General features: G+C 58.1%; 5 protein-coding genes across 5 annotated transcripts; all 5 read right to left on the bottom strand.

Moving 5' to 3' along the window:
- Nucleotides 1–351: 351 nt before the first annotated feature.
- On the bottom strand, nt 352–2235 carry LBRM_29_1390 (putative carnitine/choline acetyltransferase; the record flags this gene model as incomplete). Its single annotated transcript, XM_001566433.1, has 1 exon — nt 352–2235. One exon carries the CDS (start codon nt 2233–2235, stop codon nt 352–354), a length of 1884 nt encoding a protein of 627 aa, XP_001566483.1.
- Nucleotides 2236–5040: 2805 nt separating this feature from the next.
- Nucleotides 5041–5931, bottom strand: LBRM_29_1380 (conserved hypothetical protein; the record flags this gene model as incomplete). Its single annotated transcript, XM_001566432.2, has 1 exon — nt 5041–5931. The coding sequence occupies one exon, from the start codon at nt 5929–5931 to the stop codon at nt 5041–5043; it is 891 nt and encodes a 296-aa protein (XP_001566482.1).
- Nucleotides 5932–7287: 1356 nt separating this feature from the next.
- LBRM_29_1370 (conserved hypothetical protein) lies at nt 7288–7644 on the bottom strand (the record flags this gene model as incomplete). The annotated part of the gene is made up of 1 exon (XM_001566431.1): nt 7288–7644. One exon carries the CDS (start codon nt 7642–7644, stop codon nt 7288–7290), a length of 357 nt encoding a protein of 118 aa, XP_001566481.1.
- An 837-nt stretch (nt 7645–8481) lies between these two features.
- Nucleotides 8482–14082, bottom strand: LBRM_29_1360 (putative lipase domain protein; the record flags this gene model as incomplete). Its single annotated transcript, XM_001566430.2, has 1 exon — nt 8482–14082. One exon carries the CDS (start codon nt 14080–14082, stop codon nt 8482–8484), a length of 5601 nt encoding a protein of 1866 aa, XP_001566480.2.
- A 4939-nt stretch (nt 14083–19021) lies between these two features.
- LBRM_29_1350 (putative serine peptidase) lies at nt 19022–21625 on the bottom strand (the record flags this gene model as incomplete). Its single annotated transcript, XM_001566429.1, has 1 exon — nt 19022–21625. The coding sequence occupies one exon, from the start codon at nt 21623–21625 to the stop codon at nt 19022–19024; it is 2604 nt and encodes an 867-aa protein (XP_001566479.1).
- Between the last annotated feature and the right edge of the window lie 428 nt (nt 21626–22053).

Here is a 22053-nt window from a genome sequence, read left to right as displayed (position 1 = left end):
GGGGAGAGGGAGGAAAGGGAGCATCTGTATCCGCGTATAGCGACGCGCAAAGCAAAGGGAGAAAATGAACAAAATGAGAAACCTCGAGAGGGCGAGACCAGCGGGTAAAATGACGTGTCCCTGACGACGCACAGGGCCTGCCGATGGCAAACACACAACAGCGCAAAAAAAAAAAAAAACACGGGAAAAGACAATCCAATCGAGCCCCGTTGTGCTGGCAGCATTTCGGTGTGAGTGTGATTGTGGGTGTTGTCGTGACTAAGTGCGCTCTCTCAGACTCTTCGTCCACTTTTACCTCTTTCACAGGCATCGGCTGCTCCCCACCACGTCGCGCATCTTTTCGCAAGGCGATCACTTCGCGCCGCCTGCTGTAGCGGGTTTTGCGGCTGGCACGCCTCCGAGCACCTCGAAGAGGGTGTTGCAGGACAGGAGCAGAGCCGCCTTCAGGTCCGCCACGTTCGTTGTCGGGCTGTTTGTAAAGGCAGAGAGAGAAACGCGCACCTCCTGTTCATCAATTACATACCCGAGGCCGTAGCCGCTGCTCTGCATGGGGCCAAACGTGTAATACCGCAGCCACGGCTGGCTAAACTCGCTCGTGCTCAACACCGACGTGCTCGTCTTGAGGAACATACCGTCTTCAAAGAAGGCAAGCGCGGCCTTGTCACCGTTGATCCGCGCGACGTGGCGTAGGGCCATCAGGTGACGGTCGTACCCCTCGCCACGCGATGCGGCAGCTGTGAGGGCGACATGTCGGTCGCTCGTAGCGTGAATTAACTTAGCAATCGTTTCTTTGCTGTTTGTGTCCAGCACCGCTGCAGCCTCGCCATCCTGCTGATACTGTGAAAGGTGCTTCGCCAGCTCCAGCATCTCTTCAGACGTCGTATGCACAAGCTCTGTTGTGCCGTGAAAAAAGCCAGCCGTGCTGCACACTTCGGTCGTGCAGCACAGCTTGTTGCGCATCTTATGCATGGCTAACTGTAGGCACATCTGCACAAACGCATCCGGCTCCACTTTCAGCGCAGACAGCTGTGCCTTGCCGTAGGGAATATGAATGGAGTGCACCTCGGTGTCTGCCACAATCGCTAGAGCCTCCTGGCGTGCCGCGCGGATGTGCGAGACGAATGACTTGCCGTATGTCACGCTCAGGTGGCGCACGATGCCGCTCACGGCGGCGCCATCTATGCCTTCCGTTGACAACCCGCCACTACCCCTCTCCTTGAGGATAGAGAGTACGTCGCTTATCCACTTGGCCCAGTGCACGCGGTCGCTCGCCGTCGCATCGAAGTTGAACGCTACCTGCCCATCCTCGGAGACAATCATCTGATGCTTGTCGTACCAGCGGTTCTCCAGCTCCTCCTTGCTGCCGTGCAAGGCCGAGGCCTCCGCCAGACTCTCGTCGCTGCCCCACTTCGTGCTGTCAAGGCACACCACCAGGATGCTCTCGTGGAAGAGGCGCAGCACCTCGGCATTTTCAGGGGTTCTAAGGAGCTCTTGGTACGCCTGACCCCACACAGCGCGGCTACCAGCTGTCAGCACCGACACGGGAGACGTATTGTCTTGGTCGGGGGTGATAGTGAGGATCAACTCGAAGGCTTTCTGGATCAGCTTGCGGTCGAGCACGCACTGGTGCTCGTCAAAGACGCGGACCATGTAGGGATGACCATCGTGCAGCACTACAATGTGCCTTAGCTTCTCCAGCGGCGTGGTGTGTAGTAGATCAGTCTCTTTGGACGGAATGAGGCTTCGGCCAAACTCAGTGAGAAGCGGCGACACGTCGAACCGCGCTGCCGGGTCAGCTGAGACGGAAAGACCGTTCGTCCGAAGTTCGTGGATCCAGCATGCAATACCGTAGGTGAGGGCCGAGGCTACTCCAGCCTGCGTCCTATCCGCCCCGGGGATGCCCGGCTGCAGAACAAACGCAGCGTTCATGTTCACCTCTTGCGGAAAACGGCTGTTGAGGGCCGACTGCGCCAAGAGCCCCTCCACATATGTGAACGGTGCCTTGCCCGACTCCGCAGCGGCCTTGTCCGCATCCACGAGATGCCGCTGCAACACAGGAGCAGAGGAGTTGAGGAAGGCGTCCAGCTTGGCTAGATGAGGTGCCGTCACCTCGGGTGACCACAGCGCTCGCAAAGATGAGCGGTACCCGTCCATGGTAGCCACAACGGACGGGATGGGCAGACGCGGTAGCTTGAGCACGTTGCCATGCAGCTCGGTGGCGCTGATGCGCTTCATGATGAAGAGAAAGGGAGGGGGAGAGGAAAAAGAGTCTCTGTGAAGCGATGGAATGTGAATCACAAAAGAAAATGAAGAGGGAGAAGAAAAGGAAAGAGGTGAGCCGGTTCTCCGTTTGGTCTGAAGCCGCTCGCGACGATTGACTGTGTGTGTGTGTGTGTTGTGAGTACGTCTCTCTGTGTAATGGCAACAGATAATACGGTTGCAAAGAGACTTATATAGCAAGACACCTCAGGAAAAGATCACAAGTGAACAGTTTTTACAGTCGTCCTCCTTTCTTGGTTACGCTGACGCCTGTATGTGCGGGGGGTGTGTTAGTGTAAAGCAACACAAAGTGAAGAAAAAGAAAAAGAAATGTTGCGCGGTCGCGATGAAGAGTGGGCTATCCTTTCACTTCGTGCACGCGCGCCCCCTTCACACGTGCTCTGCTAGTGCCAATACAAAAAGTGATAAAGAAAAAGTCTTGAGAGAGAGCCGCCTCTGCTGTCCTCTCTTTCCCCACCACTTTTGCGGAGGCCTAAGCACCGCTCTCTCACTGCGCGCGCAAAGACAGCCACACAAGCTCACCACACCAAGGGTGATAAGGTGTGTATATACGTATGCGTGGTGATGCGTGCTACGACGAGACAGTTGCGCTGGTAGGCCTCTCTCTCTCTCTATAATGTGGAGTGTTCGGCAGTGCGGAGGTGCGGAGGTGAGATCGTTTTCGCGTCGCCGCAGCGAAACACACACACACACATACGCGCGCACGAGCACACGCACTCACATAAAAGCCAAAAGAGAAGAGGATTTTTTCTTTCTTTCTTTCTTGCGTGGGCGGAGGCGTGTGTGGTTGTGGTTGTGGTTGTGGTTGTGGTTGTGGTTGTTCACGCTTATGGCCAGAGCGAAGTGAAAACTATAAGGAGGGCGTCGGTCTTGTTGGTTCTCTCTTTCTCAGGGTATTTGGCCTTTGCTTACGTGTGGGACGCAATCGTCTTCGATGTGAGTACTAACAAATAATCGACAAAAAGGGAGAAGCGAGCCAAGAAGAAACGAAGAAAAGAAAGGGAACAAAACTGAATAAATAACAACACAAACGAAATGACAGAGAGAGAAGAGAGAGAGAGAGAGAGAGAGAGAAAAGGAATCGCGTAATATGGGGTGGTGTGCCCGGACGTGTGTTTTTGTTTGACTTTTCGTCTTTGGTGGCGGTGGGGGTGGGGGAGGGGGGGGGAAGTGCGTTGCGTGTGTCTGGTCTGGTCTGTCTGTCTGGGTGCGTGTGTACGTTAGCCCTTGTATTCTTCATGAACATCACGTAGATGCAACACGCCCACACACACACACACACACACACACACACACACACAACCGCCCGGCATGCACAAGAGGAGGTGTGGAGGAGAGCGCGAGAGGGAAAGAGAAGCGAAACAGTGAGAGGGAAAACGACGCAATTAGAAAGTGCCACCGCAACGCTCTTTCTTTACGGGTGGGGAAGGGGAGTGTGGGTAGACGTCGGGGATAGCAACCCAGCACAACCTCACCTGTACACACCGCCAATATCCCAGAAGTTAAGGCGTGAGGATGGGATAGTTTCTACCTCTCTCTCTCTCTCACACACCCCTCGATCTGACCTGAGAGAGAGAGAGAAAAGACCCCAGTAGACAGGAGCTACAGCAGTAGACCGCTTGACTACCCTCACCACGGTAGCAGAGTGGAGCACAAGAGAGAGGGCTGCCAACTCACCGCAAAGCCGCCGCCACTGGCACATTTGGCTTTTAACGGTGCCAGCATGCTTGACATACGGTGGGGGCACAATGACAAGGGGGTTGATAGGGAAGTTGTGAGGAGTGTGAAGACGCCGCACATGTACAGCCGCGCCTCTGCGCCTTTTTTCCTTCCTTGCCCCACACCCCTGCCATCTTCTTTGCGATGCCTGGCCGCTACCGCAGAGACCATATCTGCCTCCTGCTTGGACTATTTCGCGCACCCTCTGAATTACAGAAATGTGATGATGAACGTAAGAGAGACAACGAAAGACGAAGAGGCTCACAACACACACACACACACACACGTGTAGCCGAACGAGCGCAGAAAAGCCAAACGTGTGTGTGTGTGTGGTGCACCGCTGGTGATGAGGTGCATGTGTGAGGTGAGTTTTTCGCTTCCTTTTAGCAATAGAATCACCAGGGCGGAATACATATATATATATATATATATATATATATGTATATGCAAGTCAGCAATACATCCAGCCGGGCAGCAAAACGCCCATCAAAAGAGAGAAAGAGAGACGCACTGACTGTGTTTTCGAGAATTGCCAAGAGAAGGGCCCGCATTTAAGAACGAACAAGAGAGCACACACACACACTCTTTGTACAACCGCACGGACACGCTAACGCACATACAGGCACACCACCACCCCCGCAGCAGCACATTGAGAAGCGATCGAAACACCTCGACCAGACACGAATATCGTGTACTGATTCGTCGCCCGTTGCTCTGCATGCATCCCTCGCCGTCACGTCCACAACCCCTGAAAGATGTTTCGCCAGTCACGTCGGAGAAGCCGCAAGGCACTGATAGCCCGAAGCGCGACTGCCTAACAGGGGGATAAAGCTCGTCGAAGAGGACGTAAGGAGGGAAGAGGGAGGGAAAACTCAGAGGTGGTGCACGCAGAGCAAAAGAACTGACGACAAGGAGGGGGGCATCGGCACAACCGCCAACAGCACCACGACCGCAAGCAGCACTACATTGCGTGTGCTACGCCAGCTCTGCAGAAAAGGAAAACGACACCTCACCACAACAACAAGCAGCAGCAGAACGACACTACAAGTGACTCGGTGCCGATGAAGCGGCACTACCCTTTCCCTCCTCCACGGTCCAGCCGCGAATTACTTCATCGTACGCGATGTCGCTGTACTGGCTAAAGATGAGCGGGTCGGTCGGGCTCAAGAAGTTGAAGTTCCCCTTTGCGAACTCCTCGTCAGGAATACGGTCGAAGAGAGCCGTGTGAAAGCGGACGTAATGAACAAGGGTGTAGTACGTGAACATCGGCACATCCTCCGGCCGCGGAAGCGGACAGAACTTCATCAGAAATCCCACCAGCATCATGTCCGCCCCCGGCCCATCGTGCAGCAGCGCCTCCTCAAAGTTAACAGCCGTCACGTAGTACATATCCCGAATGTAGTACTTAATCTTATTCAGCGGTGGGCGACCCATGATGTCTTCTGACGTGGCTGCCCAGCCATCGAACATAGTCACTAGCAGCTCCTCTAGCACCTCGCGGCGGCGGTTGAATCTCTCAATCGGGATACTCGTCGCACGGCGGCTGACGAGGTGGATGTGCAACACGTACAGCCAGTAAGTCAGGTCCATCTCCGCATACTCTAGGTCGAACAGATCTTTCCACTCGGGCAGTGAGATGTGGTGGCATAGATGGCCAGAGATAAACTCCGATACGGCACGCACCTGACCGCCCATCGTCATCCACCGCGGCCGTTCACCCTCGTAGATAGCCATGGAGGATGGGTCTCGCACGTCGATGCCCTTGTACCGCTCCGCATTCTCCTCCACTAGCTTCGACAACAACTCCTCGGCGGGCTGTACGTCGGTCGTGGCGCGCGGCGTCAGAAATTGGTCCGGGACGGGCTTCAAGAACTTCTCCTCCGCAACGCTCTTAAATTCATTACCCAGGCTAGCCCACGCAGCCCCTGCCATCCACGACGCCGACGCCGAAGTAGTGACAGGGGCGGAGGCTGCAGCAGCGCTCTTGGTAGCCGACGCTGACATAGAGGCGCAGGGGGAGCTCTCGCGGCTCAAATTGTCATTGTTAGGCACCTCATGCTTGGCAGCTGCGATAATTGTCTTCCCCACCAGACGCCAAGCATTACGTGAGAACATAGCGACTTGGCGTCAGAGCTGCTACCTCCAGAATCACCGGCTCGCTTAGGTGACGTCGTGCGAAGCGCGGCGGCGGCAACACTCCCTCTCTGTTTTTTGTGGGGGCGACGGTGGATCAGAAGAACGTCAAAAGATTTTGGGGGGCTGCCTGCTGTGTAGGACTCTTATTTTATTTTATTTTTCGTTTGCGTCTGCGTTTGCGTTGGTGGGCGGTGTGGGGTGTGGGGTGGCGGACTTCCCTTTGTGACGCCACCTCGGCACAGGGTGACACCGAAGACGTGAGAGAAAAAGATGGACTGCACGAAGAGGGCAGCTCCTCACTTAGACCGACGAGCGCACCACCCCCTCCCCCGCGCTTCGCACAACTCCTCTGTCAATCTTCAACTTACAGTAGTGAATGCCGGCCTCTGTGAGGTATGGCCTGGCATGCGTGCAGTGTGGACTAAGAAGGATTGGAGGGTGTGGTCGGGGAGGCGTGCAGGCGTGTGAGTGCGTGGCAAAGGTGGTGGAGAGTAATCAGGCAGGCACGGCACACGAGACAGCGGAGAGGTTAAGAGGAGACGCGGTATGGAAACATAAAGGAAGAAAATCACTAACAGAAAAAAAGTAGCCGCATTAGGTCTAGCCAGCGCATGTTTTTCGCACAAGTCGCCGACAGATAACAACCAAAGACCGCACGCCCATCCACCCACTCCCTTGTCATCGGCAGGCAGCATGTTTCTCCCGCCTCCCATCCTTGTAGGGAAATGGAAAGGGAGCAGCTCGAGGACGTCGACATGGCCCCATCAGACAGTGCCCACAAAAGGAGCGCAGAAAAATGGCATGATGCATAGTCGCGCACCGCCATGGCTACGCGCGGCTAGGTCTTCCTCATTCATGGTGACTTCTTCAACAGAGGCGTACACGCACACGCGTCAAATGAGCAAGTCGTACACAGGCGACACAATCAAAGCGGCAAAGGTGTCGCCACATAATCGGCCTTGGGGGCATAGGAGAGGGGGAGGCGGAGGGAAAGGGAGAAGGAAAGATGAAAGCAACACCAACAGAGTGGACGAGAAACCTGCGTCCTTCTCGCTTCGTCGACTTGCCTTGACGGTGGTGTCCGTCTATACCCCGCTCGAGCAACTCGCATGTAAAGAGACGGGAGGCAAGCATTCGACACTTTTGCGCGCACTATTTGGACACGGCCTTGGTGACATGAAGCTGTGAAATCTGGCCGATGATGTACTCAAAGGTGTCCTCTACATCCTCGTCTTCCCAGTCCTCCTCCCACGACTTGGCCACCTCCTCCTCAAACTGCCCGCTGATCTGCCGCATCGACAAAGTGCGAACAGACCCGGTGCGGGACATGTTGCCTGGACCTCCCGCCACTGGCACCGGCTCGAAGCTCTTGAACTCCAAAAACTTGTCCTCCGACTCCTTGTACCACGCCGACCACACGGTCTCACTCGAAGGGATAGCTAGGAGTGCTTCCGTCGTCTGCAGAATAGAGGGCTTCGCCTCGGCGGTGTTCGCTGCTGTCGCCGTCATTTTGACTGACTGCTTCTTGTTTGGCGCTGTTGTTGCTCGTAGTGTTGCTCTTTCAGCTCCTGCTTGCGTGGTGTGGAGGGGGTTTGCTATCACAATTCTTGATTGTCGGTGCGACAACCGTCGTCAAGCCGATCGATTGAAACACCAAAGAGAGAAAAAGCCAAGGAAAGAGAAGAGGGGGAGAGAGAGAGATACGTGCACCAGACAGTCCTTCGAGGGGTCGGAGCGCAACGATGATGAGGATGATGCTGAAATCCAACAAAGCGAATTGGAAAAGGGGAAAGGGATACAGAAATGGGGCGCATCGCTCTCGCCTCCGCTGAAGTATCGTTAAATCGAGCAACTGCTTTAGTAATCCACGCATGCTCCAAGTTGCAAGCTTGAAGCATGCCCAACGTAACGGACCACCCTCGCAGTGTGAAGGCGTAGGAGGCGAAGCGCCCGTGCATGCAAGCGTGAAGGCTGGTGTCTCCTCCGCTATGCTCGTCGATGAACGGTTCCCTGTGAATGCCCCCCCTCTCGGCGGACAACAACAAAAGAGCGCTTGCGAATCCCTACGCCACGCCCCTCATGCGCTTACAAGCGTGGTTACGTGTGCGCGTATGTACATCGGTCTCCATCGGGTAGGCTCATGAAAAGAACAGCCCTCTTTAGTCCTTCTCGAAAAGGCCAGCAGTGGAGGCAGTCGAAAGCACGCGAGGGCGCCCTCGCAACGAAGGGACCTACCGATATAATGATAGAAACGGCCATCAGTAGTGGTCGCCACGTGACCTCGCTCCGTGCTGCGACCAGCAGGGGCCGCCCTCTGTGCACAGGTTGTTTGTTTGACTCGCGTTTCTACAACTCCACTGTGGGGGTCGCTTCCATCTTCACCTCGGCCTCCACCTTTTTGGGGTCGGCAGTCAAGTAGAAGTCGAGCCCGCGCGCTGGACATGGGGTCCGCGAGGCGATTGCGTTCAACGAAACCCCGTAGTTAGTCAAAAGATGGTGAATCACTCTCAAGCCCCGCCCCCTCGTTGGCAGAAACAGCTTCTCGATACCTGTCGGCTTCACAATAAAGTTGCCGTTGCGGTCCACGTCCACCTCGATGCCAACGTGGTAGCCCCCAAACATCGTCACAGCCACGACAATGTCGCTCTCATTCACAACGCGGAATGTGCGTGGAACGGCTTTGTTGTACAGACGCTGGAACGTTCGATTGCCCATGCGTGGCTGGCCGTATGTGTAGACGGTCACGTCTGTGATGGGGTAGTCCATGCGCCTCAGTATGTAGGTGATGCTATACGCGCAGAGAGACGCCAAGGCGCCGCCGAGACTGTGGCCAGTCGTGAAGATACGATAAACGGTACCGCGGTCGTCGCGCAGAATGTCGCACAGCCGCGACAGGACTGTCGACCTCAGCGTTTTCCAAATGGTAAGAAACCCGGCGTGGCAGGTGGGCCTCCACGACGCCCTGGACAGGCAAGAGCGAATGCAGGACGCACAGCCGAGGTGCTGCGCAGCCGTGGTGCTGCCGTCGCCGACGGTGCTCGCTCTCTCGGTGCCCGCTTCGCCCATCGCGTTGGCTGCCTCTCGGCGGTCTGCATTCTCCATCTCCCGCCACACAACCCGGTGGATGTTCACGTCGTGCAAGGCGTTGCTCAAGTTTGCTGTCCCGCGGAAGCCGATGATGATACGCGGCGCCTTGCCCTTATGCTCTGGGGCGCTTGTGTCCATCTTCACCATGAGCACTTGCACGTCCCTCGCCTCCGCGACCAGTAGCCGCACAAAACCGTACTTCTCGACGTTCATGGGCAGCGCCTCGGTGCGGTGGGGGGCGGCTGCGGCTGTCCTCTGCACTGCCACCCCCACTTCAGGCCCCGGGGGTGACAACACGGGATGGCCCAAGGGGCTCCTGGCGGCGAGTGCGGACGTGGAGGTTGGCTGTGAGGTAGCGACCCCATCATCACCACCCCGCGCCGCGCCGCCGCCGCCCCCGGCGCCCATGTGCACAATAACCACATTCGACCCGCGCCTGCGTGGCGTGGAGTGTGGGTGCCGCCCCTGCTCCGTGCGATCGCCGCCGATGGCAGACACAGCTGCCGCAGTCCTCTCAGCGCCGCCGCGAACTTGCTCAACGGCTTCCCACGTGCGTTCGTCCTCGTCTTCTGCCTCTCCTTCGCTGCCGTCCTCGGCGTCGTCGCCCGTGTCTTCCTCTGCGGGACAGCAGCCGCAGAGAACCTGCTTAATAAGGTGAGCCACTGTGCGAGGAAAATTCTTCGGTGTCACCTTGCTACCCGTCTCAATCGCCTGGTCATCAGTGCTTTCCTCCACTCTGTAGGCCTCCCAAGAGATGTTGAAGCAGTCGATGGCGGTCTCGAGGTTGAAAAAGGGCAAATACTGGATTTCCTGAAAATACCGATGCGCTGCCTCGAAGATGTGTGCCTCCAGCCAGTCCAGCCCCCGAACCGGCCGCTCCAGCAGGTTCCGCTCCACCGTCCCCATCAGCGCCCCGAGGCGCTCTCGTGCCAGGGTCAGGGTACCCAGGAGAGAGCGAGTGCCACCAAGCGCGCGGTCACTTTTGCTGTCGCTCGAGGTGCGGAAGGAGATGTTGGACAGCGCATCGTGGCCGCCAGAGTGCCACCTGCACGGACAACTTCCGGTCTCGCCGTGCACAGAGCGTTGTCGTGCGCTGTCCTCGCCAGCGTCGCTCACTGGCGCGGCAGAAGACGGATCGGCCGCCAACATTGGCGAACGGGATGACAGAGCAAGAGGGTCATCCTTGTCAGCAAACGGCGTTCGTTTGACATTTCTGCCATCGTTGGTACCGGCTGCATCTGCGGTCGGCGGCTGCGACTGAAGCACTGCGCACTGCATATGATCGCGCTGGCGCGCAAAGACGCCATTGCAGGCGCTTAACGCGACTCCAGTTTCGCCTTGTTGCCGCTGTCCATCCTTGCCCCGCTCCCTATCACTCGCGGCTTGCGACAATACTAAAATATCAGCTGAACCCTCAGCTGCTGCCCGCGGTGGCCTCGAGGTCGCTACCACGGGTGTCTCAATACTGCCTGTTACGCCTACAGTACTGGAGGGATCCTGGTAGCGTGACCGCTGCGCCAGTAGAGGCGTGTTATGCCGGGGAGGGGTATTGCAGTGGCACATGGCCACCCCTGTGTCCCCATTCCCTGGCGAGTTAAGGGGCATGTCCCCATCCGAGCGGGATCGTGCATGGTGCTGACACCCGCTAGCGAGCTCCGACTGCGCCTGTGAGAGAGAGGTACAGCCGTCGCGGCGGTTGAAACCGCTATATGTGCGCATCAAGGCATTCGCTGTCCACGATGCCTGGCACTGTAAGGGCCTGCCGACCCTAATACTGGCGTCTCTGCCGTCACGACCTCGCGCGGCGCATGCGTTCTGCAGCATGCGAGACCGCCGCCGCGCAGGGCCCTCAACAGCGTACGCGTCTCCGGCTGATGACTTATGGCGCGTGATGCCAGAGTACGACTCTGCAGCGCCTCCCTCGCCACTGCCAGTCATATCGTCGTCGTCTGGTAAAAAGTAGCTGCTGAAGCGATCCATATTGATGATGTGTCGCGCCGCTATGCTAACTGGCGTCAAGCCATTCGAGCCTACATCAACACCCCCGCCCCAACACCCACTGCTCTGCATGTCGAGTGTGGTGGTCGCAGCAAGAGAGTTACCGTCATCGTCAAAGCGACGCGGCGGACTACACGCGACGGCCGGGTGGCGTGCTCCCCATGCTACCAGAGCATCCGACCGGCGACCGCGGCGCGTGGGGTTGACGGTGACACAGTCGTTGTCCTGCACATCGGGTGACTCGCTACAGTGCTGGCTGCCGCCATCATCAGCGGTGTCGTCCATGTCTGCTGCGCCCACATGGCTGCTCGGCCGCGGCGACTCCCATACATCCGTGCGCCACGACGTGACAGCGTTGCCACTCCGTTGCAGCGACCTCGCCGTACGGTGGCCGTCACTCTGCAGGTCATGGATAGGGGATTGCACGCTGAGCGGCACTGCGCCCTGTGTAACCTCCCGCGGCGTGGCGACAGCAGAGCCAGCCATGGTGGATACGAGGCTCGCCAACAGCCCACCCCCCTTCTGGCGACGTTTCTGTTTCGCCAAGAACTGCCGACGTCGGAATTCAAGCTGAATGCGGTAAAACCGCATCTCCTCCCGTTCCGTAGCGAAGATGTACTGGCTGCCGCCGTGTCGCGCCAACCAGCGGTACCACGAGTCGGGCCACACCACATGCTTCCAACGCGGGTCCTTTGGGTGGATTGGGACACTTTCATTGCGGTTTTGCGAGGTGTAGACGAGCGTCATGATGTTCACAAATAAGGCCGCAACTAGCAAGATCGGAAGCTGCAGTAAGGGTTGCTGCGAGGTCAGCGCCGGGTAGCCGCGGTTGTATAGCAGGAAGAACACGAGAGAGTGAATGACGCAGTACACGATGGCGGACAGGAAGATCATCAAGAACACGCGACAGGCAAGCTGTTGAGGACGGCTTTCCAAGTACGGCTTGCTCCCGAGGTACCTGCGCAGGTAGAAGAGGAGCAACAGACAGACGAAAATGCCAGCAATCTGGAGGGCGACGACGAACCAGTAGAGCGGCTTGAACTGTGCTTCGCTGTTTGAGGTGGAGTTCCACACGTACCGGTGCACGCACGCATCAATGATGTCCAGCACAACGATGCTGAGCATGTAGGCAGAGATGAGTAACTTGGTCCACATGGGTGGGTCGCACACGTTCCTGCTTCGCACGAGGAAGGCCTTGAGCTTGGCAAAGGCACCGACATTCGGCTGCGCCTCTTTGGGGCGGGTCCACATCATCGAGGCACTCATAACGGAGAGCATGTACGCAATAAACACCGCCATGAAGTAGGTGGGAGTACGATACTCCATGAACGCGAGTGTGGTGAACAAGGGCCAATTCGTGATGTTCAGCGCGAACAGCGGGTTCATGTACCACAGCAGTGCCACTTGAAGTATAAGCGTCCACCTCTGCTCGTACAGGGTGCCCGTGTACTTGCAGTACACGACGAAGCGTAGCGTGTGAATCAGCGATAAGAACATAAGCACGTAGCGCCACACGATGGTGGCAAGCGTGTAGGCAGAGCGTTGGTAGGCAATGCCAACGGAGCCACCGGCCGCCCCAGCCGCCAGCGATTCCGGTACCAAGGCTAGGGTAACGCTGAACTCGCCCGCAAACTTTGGCGCGCTGCCGAGCAAGAGCTCCGGCACACGCGCCACGTCGCATCGGCGCTTCGTCCTGTCGCAGCGCATCGTGAAGGGGTACTCCGAGACCCGCTCGGCACCGTCGCCCGAAATGCGAGTCTGGGCGACGAGGTTATACTCCTGCACCCTACTCGCCTGGTCGGCCGGCGGAGGCAGACTCAGCACCAGACGCCGGTAGCGTACCATACTGCTCTGCTGGCGGGTCAAGTTCGCGCCTGCCCACCTAAGCGACACCGTCGCTAGGGTAGTGAGGGTGTTATTGGGCGCTACAGTGGGCGTCGAACTCACACAGGGGCTCGTCCACTTGTCCATGTACCGCAGGTCTACGCCGTAATCTGCGCCGCAGATGTTCACCATCGACCACTGCGCCTTAGGAATGACTTGAACGACGAGAGCCACGGCGAGGCTCGTGTACCACAGCACAAGGGTGAACCGCATTGCATAGGCGGAGATGGACTCCACCTGGAGCTCCACCGGCTCGTCGAAGCGCTGTTTCGCAAGCAACTTATCGGGCTGCTCGTGCTTTCGGTCGCTGCTATTGGGGTCTGGAGAAAAAGCGGTGGCTGTCGAGAATGGTGCCCCAGGACTGTGCGCTGGTGAAGCAGCCTGCACGTTGCGAACACCCGATGAGCTGTTGGAGAGCTGGACACGGGATGTGGCGGAAGGAGGGGTGTCAGACGACATGTACGTGGGGGCAGATACCCTGGTGCCAGCGCGGTCCGACAGAGCCGCGGTTGACGTTCCCGCACGCGCCACCTCACCATAAACACCGCTGGGGCTACCACTGCAGCCGTCATCCATCGAATACGTAGCGAGTAAACTCTCGTGCCCCTGCGTATCAAGGGCGCCTGCTCTGCCGTAGCCGTCAACAAGAAAAAGCTGCCGGTGCGGCGGGGTCGGGATGACGCGACGGCACTCGTAAGGCTTTTTCTCGAACTGGCGCTCCTTCTGAGACGGAGGGCTGCGGCGCACTTTGGCGGACGTGTCCACCCCGTATCGATCCCCTTGCACAAACGTGCTGTGGGAGATCGGCACAGAGGGGGCCGGTGCGCGTTGCTGCCGCTGCGCCGGCCTGTGTTCTAAGCCATTGCCATCAGCTACGCTGTGGGAAGAGGAAGAGGAGACTCTGTGTCTCCCTGAGAAGGGGGAGTGAATCGCTGAGCCTGCGGCAGCACCACCAGCCACTGGAATGACGAAGGGCATATCGAGTCTGCCTACCTCGCCGCTCCAGAGAACACGAAGCTGAAGTAGGAGAGCGTGTGGTCAAGGTGAGAAGCTCCTGCGGGAGGCGTGCGTCCACTAAGGGCTGAAAAGTGCTCTTCACTGTCGGTGGCGCCACGCTTCAGTATAGGGTGCGTAAGTTACACCAGGAGAGAGGCAGACTATCAAACGAAAACAAAGGCTCTCGACAGAGGGGGTATGTAAGAGGATAAAGTTGAAAGGAAAAGATCCCCCTGGCGGTTGTATCCAGCGCCGCTGCGGTCTTCGTTAAGTTCTACTAAAAAGACGCACCCCCCCTCTTGTGCGGCTCTTCAGAAAAGAGATGCGCAACGGACGGGGGCACAGAAAGTGCGCACCAATCCCCGAAAGAGGGAGCCCAAAAATAGGCGGGAAAAAAAAAACGGGGGGTTAACAGAAGGGAGTGGAAGTCAAGCAGTGGGAGGGAGGGGGGCCACAGGAGAGCAGCAGCGAGGGCTAACAGCGACCAAAACTGAAAGAAACAGGAGAGAATACGGAAGCGACTGAATGTAGAAGGGAAGCAGCGATCCGCACTCAGCGGGTCAGGGGATGAGAAAGATACAAGTCACGGCTGACGGACAGCGGAAATATTTCCTTTTTGTTTTTTTTCGCGTCAGTCCGCAACGAGCAAGGCAACAACTACGCACGCGCACAGCCTCAGCCCACACACGCCTCTGCTGCACTGCGGCTACGCTCTGCTCCTCTAGGACGGACCGCCTGCCGCCGCAGCAGGGCCACGCGCCATATGGACTCGTCCCCGCCCCCTCTTCGGCCGCGTGCGGCGCGATGGGTGTCGGAGGTGCCAGGCTGACCCGCACACCTCGATCCACGCGGAAAGCGTCCAGGGTCCTGCTCAAGGGCGGGGCGCTGGCGTCTGCCGTGCAGGTGGGCAGGGGGTGGTCCAGGCGCACGCCGGATGAGAGCGACGAGGAAGCACGCCAGCGGCAGGGCAGGGCCATGTGAGACCCCGTGCCCTGCCTGTATGCCGTGCTTCGCCCCTCATCGCTTCAGCACGCGGCATTGCACCAAGCGGCGCGGCGACACGCCGCATCGGAGTCTGGTGGGCTCCCATGGTGCGATTCGGGGTGCCCTTGCCGTGCTCCCGGCACACGCGCCTCTCGTCAGTCACGCCGCCCCCGCCCACCACACGTGCACTGCTGGCCTCTGCGCTTCGCGACGGCGTTGTTGCCGAGGGGCGCTGCTCTGACGCTCTCTGGCAACAGCGTGGCGCCACCCCCCTCCTGCCCCCGCATGCCGTGGACAGCAGCGGGTGTGGCAAGCGGAGGGGGCGCGTGCCGGCGCACAACGAGCCCGTGGCCTGTCGTTCCGAGGGGGCGCAGGGGGGCAGCCACAGGCACCCGGCGGGGGAGGCCCATGCAGCGCGAGGGAGAGGTGCGTCATCAGGCCGCTGCATGCAAGATCTCAATATGAAACAAGGTATACGCCGAGCCTCGAGAGCGGCACGCGAGTCTCCCGTGGCAGACCGGGCAGAACGGCGGGTCGTCGGTCCTCATGGCAAAAGACCGCCGGGCATGGGGGCACCACACCATCTGTACTGGGCGCTATCACCCCCAGTCACTCGCCGCTGCGGGAATCAGAGAGAAGTTCCTGTGTAGAACTGGGCGAAGATCGTCGCTTGTTGTCTCATCAACTCAGCATTCGTACTTTTCTATTGTGGGATGGTTGCTGCCCAGTAGCTCTTGTCGTAGCGCATTGTACCGTGTATCACAGTTGCGGGGGGAAGTTGGACTGGCGTCTGAGAGCGGCGACTAGGCCCATAACTCATGCGGCGGGCGCCGGCTCCTCAGCCACTGGCGATTTCGAAAGCTTGTCAGCTTCGTCGCTATTTCACTATTCACAATAACCAAAGACGAGCTGAAATAAGAGTTCCACGTGACGGGGTAGAAGCGCCAGCACTGTGTCGCGCAGATACGTCGCAATATACCATCTACCACCGTTGTAGAGTCCGTGCTGAGCCCCACAACAAGGGAAAGAGCGAGTCTGTAACAACAGCCATACTTGTTGTGCAATGTCTTGGTTGACCCCGTTCTCTTGGCAGTAGGTCAAGACCCACTCTCCCACCGCCTCACGCACAGCTCAACCGCTTCAAGCAAAGGGGCAGTCGAATAAGACGAAAAAAAAGCGACAAGCCGAGGCATACGCTAAAGCGGCCCTGCGAGGAGGCGAGAGAAAGACGAGAGAAGGAGGGGGATGACGAGCTGCACTCAAACTTTCTGTTTTTTTCTCCCCTGCTTTCCTTTCTGGAGCCCGTCTCTACAAGCATGCTCCATCATCTTATCCAGCGAAACTACGCGCACAAGTGTGTGCGTGTGTGTACGTATTTTGGGGGAGGGAGATCTGGAGAAAAAAAGGAGCTACTGCACTGCGTCTTTTGTACTCGCTGATCGATGCTGTAGCACCCAGTCGACCCGCCTTCACCTTTGTGGTGCGCTTAGCGGCAGCGTGCGCAGCTCTCTGCGTGAGTGTTCATGCGGTGGCGCGTGGGTGTAATCCTTATTTGTCTTTCCGTTTAAAACGAAGAGGGCCTGTGCGGTTGGGAGGAACGGTGTGCTGCTTTGCGTGTGAGGAAGGGAGGGAAGGGGCTGAGGTGTGCTCCTCTCCCTTATGTGGCACCCCTCAATGGTCACCACTACTTCGCTGCGATGCAGCAGTCTGAGCTGCGGAAATGGAAAAGGGGGGAAGGGAGAGAGACGAACACAAGGGAAGGAGAAGGAGGGAAATGGTCGAATAAAAGTTAAGAACACAACAAGTGGAGCGATGGCAACGAAAATGCGGCATGCCTTCTTTGGCTCACTGCCGTAAGGAGAATGGAAACACCCAGACCGTACTTACGATTGGGTTGGAAATGGATCGGCTCGACTTGCAGTCGCAGCGAAGTGCTCCGTTGGGAACGCATTTCACTGCAAAAGCGCGCATGCCTCGATGAAGGGGACACACATAGGGACCTTTTCCTCTTGCCACCATTTTTTCACCTTGATGTCCTTCCTCGGCGCTCGTTTGTTCGCACCTTTGCATGTGTCTTTGCGTGAAGGACGAGGGGGCTAGTCACGTGCCGGTGCTCACCCTCGTCGCCAGATTCCGGTGCATAATCACACAGCCCCTCGTAGCTGCCGTCACTCGCATGACCATAATCGCCACACAGGAAGGTGCGATTAGGAAGGAGCCAAGAGAACAACGGCAGAGAAAAGTGAGGGAGAAAGAGGAAGATTATGTGGTGGTCCCGTCGTAGTTGTGGAGGCAGTAGAATAAGCGCGACGAGGAGAAACAAACCGCGAAAAAAAAAAACGCCCCCAAAAAATATTTTGGGTGGGGGGACTCTACCAAACCAATGCGGGGAGAGCAGTCCTCGTGCAGGCACGCCAGAAAAGGCAATGTGACACAGTGGCGCCGTAGAGAGCAACAGAGGAGAGAAAGAGAAAGCGCTGAAACATAATGGCACAGAGAAAAGAAAAAGATCGTCAAGGAAAAGCGTCCGACAAAATGGCGCCCTCGCACGACGGCACAGCACAGGCCACAATATCATCGGAAATAATTTTTTTCACCTTCGACGAGCCCCCATTCTCTGCCATACAACACAGGAGCACGACTCCACTCTACCAGGCCCTGCCATAGGCCCATCCGCGTGGTGCGAAGCAGCGCTAGACACGCATTACAGCAATGCCCCGACCCAGCCATCCCAGCACGGCCCCCGCCCCAAACCCCGCAGGCCGCTCCCACCATGCCGGCCCCCACCCGGCGCCCCCCCCCCACACACACCAGCAGGAGGCGAGGCCCCGGCAGGACGCGTTCAAGTCACGCCGACACGCTGCCCATCACATGGACGGCACAAACGTGTTCACAGCTGCATGTCGCTCTGACGCAGCGCCGGCACCAGTAGCGATGCATCGCCCTGGCCCCCCTCTGCATCGTAGGCTCCTCACCCTGTCACCGCCAGAGAGGGCTCGGCATTGGCAGAGGCAGGGGGTGGGGGGGCTGCCTGGCTTCCCTTCAGAGTGGGTACTGCCCCCTTAGGGTGCCACGCGCCGAGGCCTCCCTTGCCAGAAGAAGAGAGACGACCCAAGAAAACACCAACGAGTGGACAAGAAAAAAAGGTACGGCGCAGAAGCAGTGCGCTATCACATGACGGTGTGTCGCTGCGGATGTGCCGCATTTGTAGAGCCGTAGAAAAGGAGGTACGACACGCATTTCGAGGGGAAACAACAGCCACACCAAAATGAGGAAGAAACGCAAGGAACGGCACGCACCCGAAAGAAAAAGCAACGCAGCACCCTCCCGATGCCTGCATACACACAAGTACACACACACACACATACTCACTTACTCACTTACTCGCTCTTGTGATGCCATGAGGGAGGCATCAGCACGTGGAGAGAGAAGAAAGAGCAAAAGAAGCGAAGTGAGAGGAAGAGTAGGCAAGCGAGAGAGGGGTCAGGAGGGAGGAAGTGAGCAGCGGAGATTGGGGGTGGGGGCAGAGAAAGAAATGCCCTCAAACCCCTCGATCACTGAGGGGTTATGACGAGGTGCACACATACGGATAACACACGGAGAGAGAGAGAGAGAGACACGATGTGGTCACCGCGAAAGGGGGAAAAGGAGAAGAAAAAACAACGCACGCACACGCCAGCAAACCAGGAATGCAGGAGTGGAATCGTCGTCAGCGCGGGTGGTCGGGCGCTGTGTTGTTGTGAAGAAGGGAGAGAGTGAGGAAAGAGCACAAACGCCTGCAGCATTCACCGAAAAATCAGGGGGGAGGCGCCGGTCGTGTCTGCCGTCACTCAGCTCGTCTTCGCTTCGTCTCTCCATATCCATTGGCGGAGGCGGACTGGCTGCTTGCGCCGTCGTCGGCATCAGTGCTGCCCGAGTCCGCAACCGCCGCCGCGATTCATGGCGCCGCCGCCGTCCGCTTCACCGAGAAGGACAACTTTTTATGATGACTGCCGAGAATCACTTTCACCGTGCTGTTCGGCGACAGCTCTTGCGAGATAATCATGCGGCTGAGCTCCGTGGTGATGTTCTTCTCGACCCACCGCCGCAGCGGGCGAGCGCCCATCTCGGCGTCGAAGGCGGACTCCAAGACGTAGTGCTTAGCCTCGTCTGTGAGCGAGACGCGGATGAGCTGGTCCTTGAGGCGGCCATTGAGCTCCTCGATGATGATGTCGACGATGCCAGTCAGTTCGTCGAAACCCAGAGAACGGAAGAGGATGATGTCATCCAGTCGGTTGATGAACTCTGGGCGGAAGAACTTCCGTACCTCGCCCATCACCTGCGCCTGTGTTGCCTCGTAGGCCTTTGGTGAAGAGCCCATGCTGTGCAGGAACTGCGAACCCAAGTTGGATGTCATGATGATGATCGCATTGCAGAAGTCGACCGTGCGGCCGTGCGAGTCAGTCAGCCGCCCGTCGTCGAGCACCTGCAGCAGCACGTTGAAGACGTTCGGGTGAGCCTTCTCCACCTCATCCAACAACACCACCGTGTACGGGCGGCGGCGCACAGGCTCTGTCAGCTGGCCGCCTTCTTCGTGGCCAACGTACCCCGGTGGGGCGCCAATCAGCCGCGCCACAGAGTGTTGCTCCATGTACTCGCTCATGTCCAGTCGTACCATGTACTTGGCGTCGTCGAAGAGTTCCGCAGCAACGGCCTTGCTCAGCTCTGTCTTGCCCACGCCGGTCGGGCCGAGAAACAGGAAAGAGCCGGTGGGTCGGTCAGAGCGGGCCAGACCGGCACGTGAGCGCAGAATGGCCTCCGCGACGCGGTTCACCGCCTCATCCTGGCCCTTCACACGGAGGTGCAGCTGGTCGGCCAGGTGCAGCAGGCGCTCGCGATCGGTCTGGCTCAGCTTCGTCACCGGGATATTGGTCCAGCGCGACACAACGCCGGCGATGTCCGTCTCGGTCACGGTGCCCTGCAGCATCGTCGCCTTCTGTTTCTCGATCGCCTCCTTGAGAGATCGGATCCTGTCTTGAAGGATTGGGATAACGTTGTACTTGAGGTCTGCGGCCGTTTCCATGTCGCTCATTCGCTCCGCCCGCTCCAGCTTCACCTTCTTCTCGTCTAGCTTCGCCTGCGTTGCCTGCAGCTCGTCGATGCGGGCACGCTCCTGTTCGTACTTGTGAAGAAGTGGGCTGAGTTTCTCCACCACCTTCTGAATCTCTGCCTTCACAGCACTCAGCCGCTCCTTGGCCGACGCGTCCTTGTCGCGCTGTAGCGCCTTCTCCTCAATCTCCAGTTGGCGCTTCTTGCGCTCGAGAACGTCGATCTCGGCTGGCCGCGACGACAGCGTCACGCGCACGTTCGCGCAAGCTTCATCAATCAGGTCAATCGCCTTATCTGGAAGGAAGCGGTTGGTAATGTAGCGGTCAGCCAGCTGCGCCGCCACCACAACGGCCTTGTCTGTGATCTGCACACCGTGGTGCTGCTCGTAGCGGTCCTTCAACCCACGCAGGATGCTTGTGCACTCCTCGACCGACGGCTCATTTACGTGCACCGGCATGAAGCGGCGCTCAAAGGCGGCGTCCTTCTCCACGTACTTGCGATACTCCTCGAGCGTTGTGGCCCCGATGGTACGCAGCTCACCACGGGCCAGCAGCGGCTTCAGCAGATTCGCGGCGTCCATCGCGCCGTCCGACTTGCCAGCGCCGAGCACGAGATGAATCTCGTCAATGAAGAGGATGATCTTCCTGTCACTCTCTTTCACCTCGCTCAGCACGGACTTCAGGCGCTCCTCGAACTCGCCGCGGTATTTTGCACCGGCGACCAGCGCACCCATATCCAGCGAGAATATGCGAATGCCGTCAAGGGTGTCTGGCACGTCGCCTCGCACCACCTGCTGTGCAATGCCCTCCACAATCGCAGTCTTACCAACTCCAGGTTCACCAATCAGTACCGGGTTGTTCTTCGTGCGGCGTGACAGCACGCGTATGGTGCGCAGAATCTCGTCTGCGCGGCCAATAACCGGGTCCAGCTTTCCGTCCTCCGCCTGCTTGCACAGATCAATTGCGTACTTGTTCAGCGACTCGTAGTTCTCGTCTTGGAAGTCCGACGTTACCTTCTTACCCTTGCGCATCTCCAGCAGCGTGGCGCGGATCGCCTTCTTGCCAGCCCCTGCAGCATCCAGGATTTTGCCGACCTCTTTGCTCTCGTGGAGCGACAGGAGGAAGTGGTCAGCTGCCATGAGGGTATCACCGAGGGCAACACGCTCCTGCTCCGCCGTGTTCAGCACGCGCATCATGTCCGAATTGGGCCGCGGCTGTGCTGGCGCAGGGGTCTGCGTGGGAATCGCATCGACACGGGCCTCTAGCGCCTCCTTCACCGAGGCGGCACTGAGCTTGCGCAACACACGAGAGGCAAGACTGTTTTCATCCTCAAACATGGTGTAGGCGAGGTGCGCGGGGTGGAGATAACCGTTTGCCTTCTTGCGTGCCAGTGCGACGGTGCGGGCCATCAACTCAGAGGCCGCCTGAGTCCATTCTGGCTGCTGCGTCGACATGGAGAGGGCAAGAGAGGAGGGGAGGTAAAAGCTGCTTTATTTTCCCTCGGCTTTTCTTCTCGTGGGTATGTCAGTATTCTAATCGAAGTCACCCAACTGGACATGAAAGAGAGAAGATGAAAAGAAGGAGCGCAGCGGACTTGTATATGCGCTTGGTCGTGTGAATGTGCCCCAAATGTGTCGCGGCCCCTTTCGTTGGCTTTGTTGCTGCTGCTGCGTGCTTTAGCAACGCAATGCAGACGAGATGAAGGCCAAAAGAGAAGAGACAAATTTTTGGCTCTCTAATGGGCCCACCACTCGATATCACCCAAAAGAGGTGGGCACGCCTGTGTGAGAGAGAGCGAGCGAGCGAGCGAGCGGCGGCAGAGCGGGGATGGGAAAGGGGGAGGGGATTAGGCGTTTGACTATGTGAGTGTATTAAAGATGTG

This window comes from Leishmania braziliensis, chromosome 29, assembly GCF_000002845.2.
Source record: "Leishmania braziliensis MHOM/BR/75/M2904 complete genome, chromosome 29".
NCBI lineage: Eukaryota > Euglenozoa > Kinetoplastea > Trypanosomatida > Trypanosomatidae > Leishmania > Leishmania braziliensis.
Note: the sequence above shows the minus strand (reverse complement) of the source record. Positions and strands in the feature narration are given on the sequence as shown.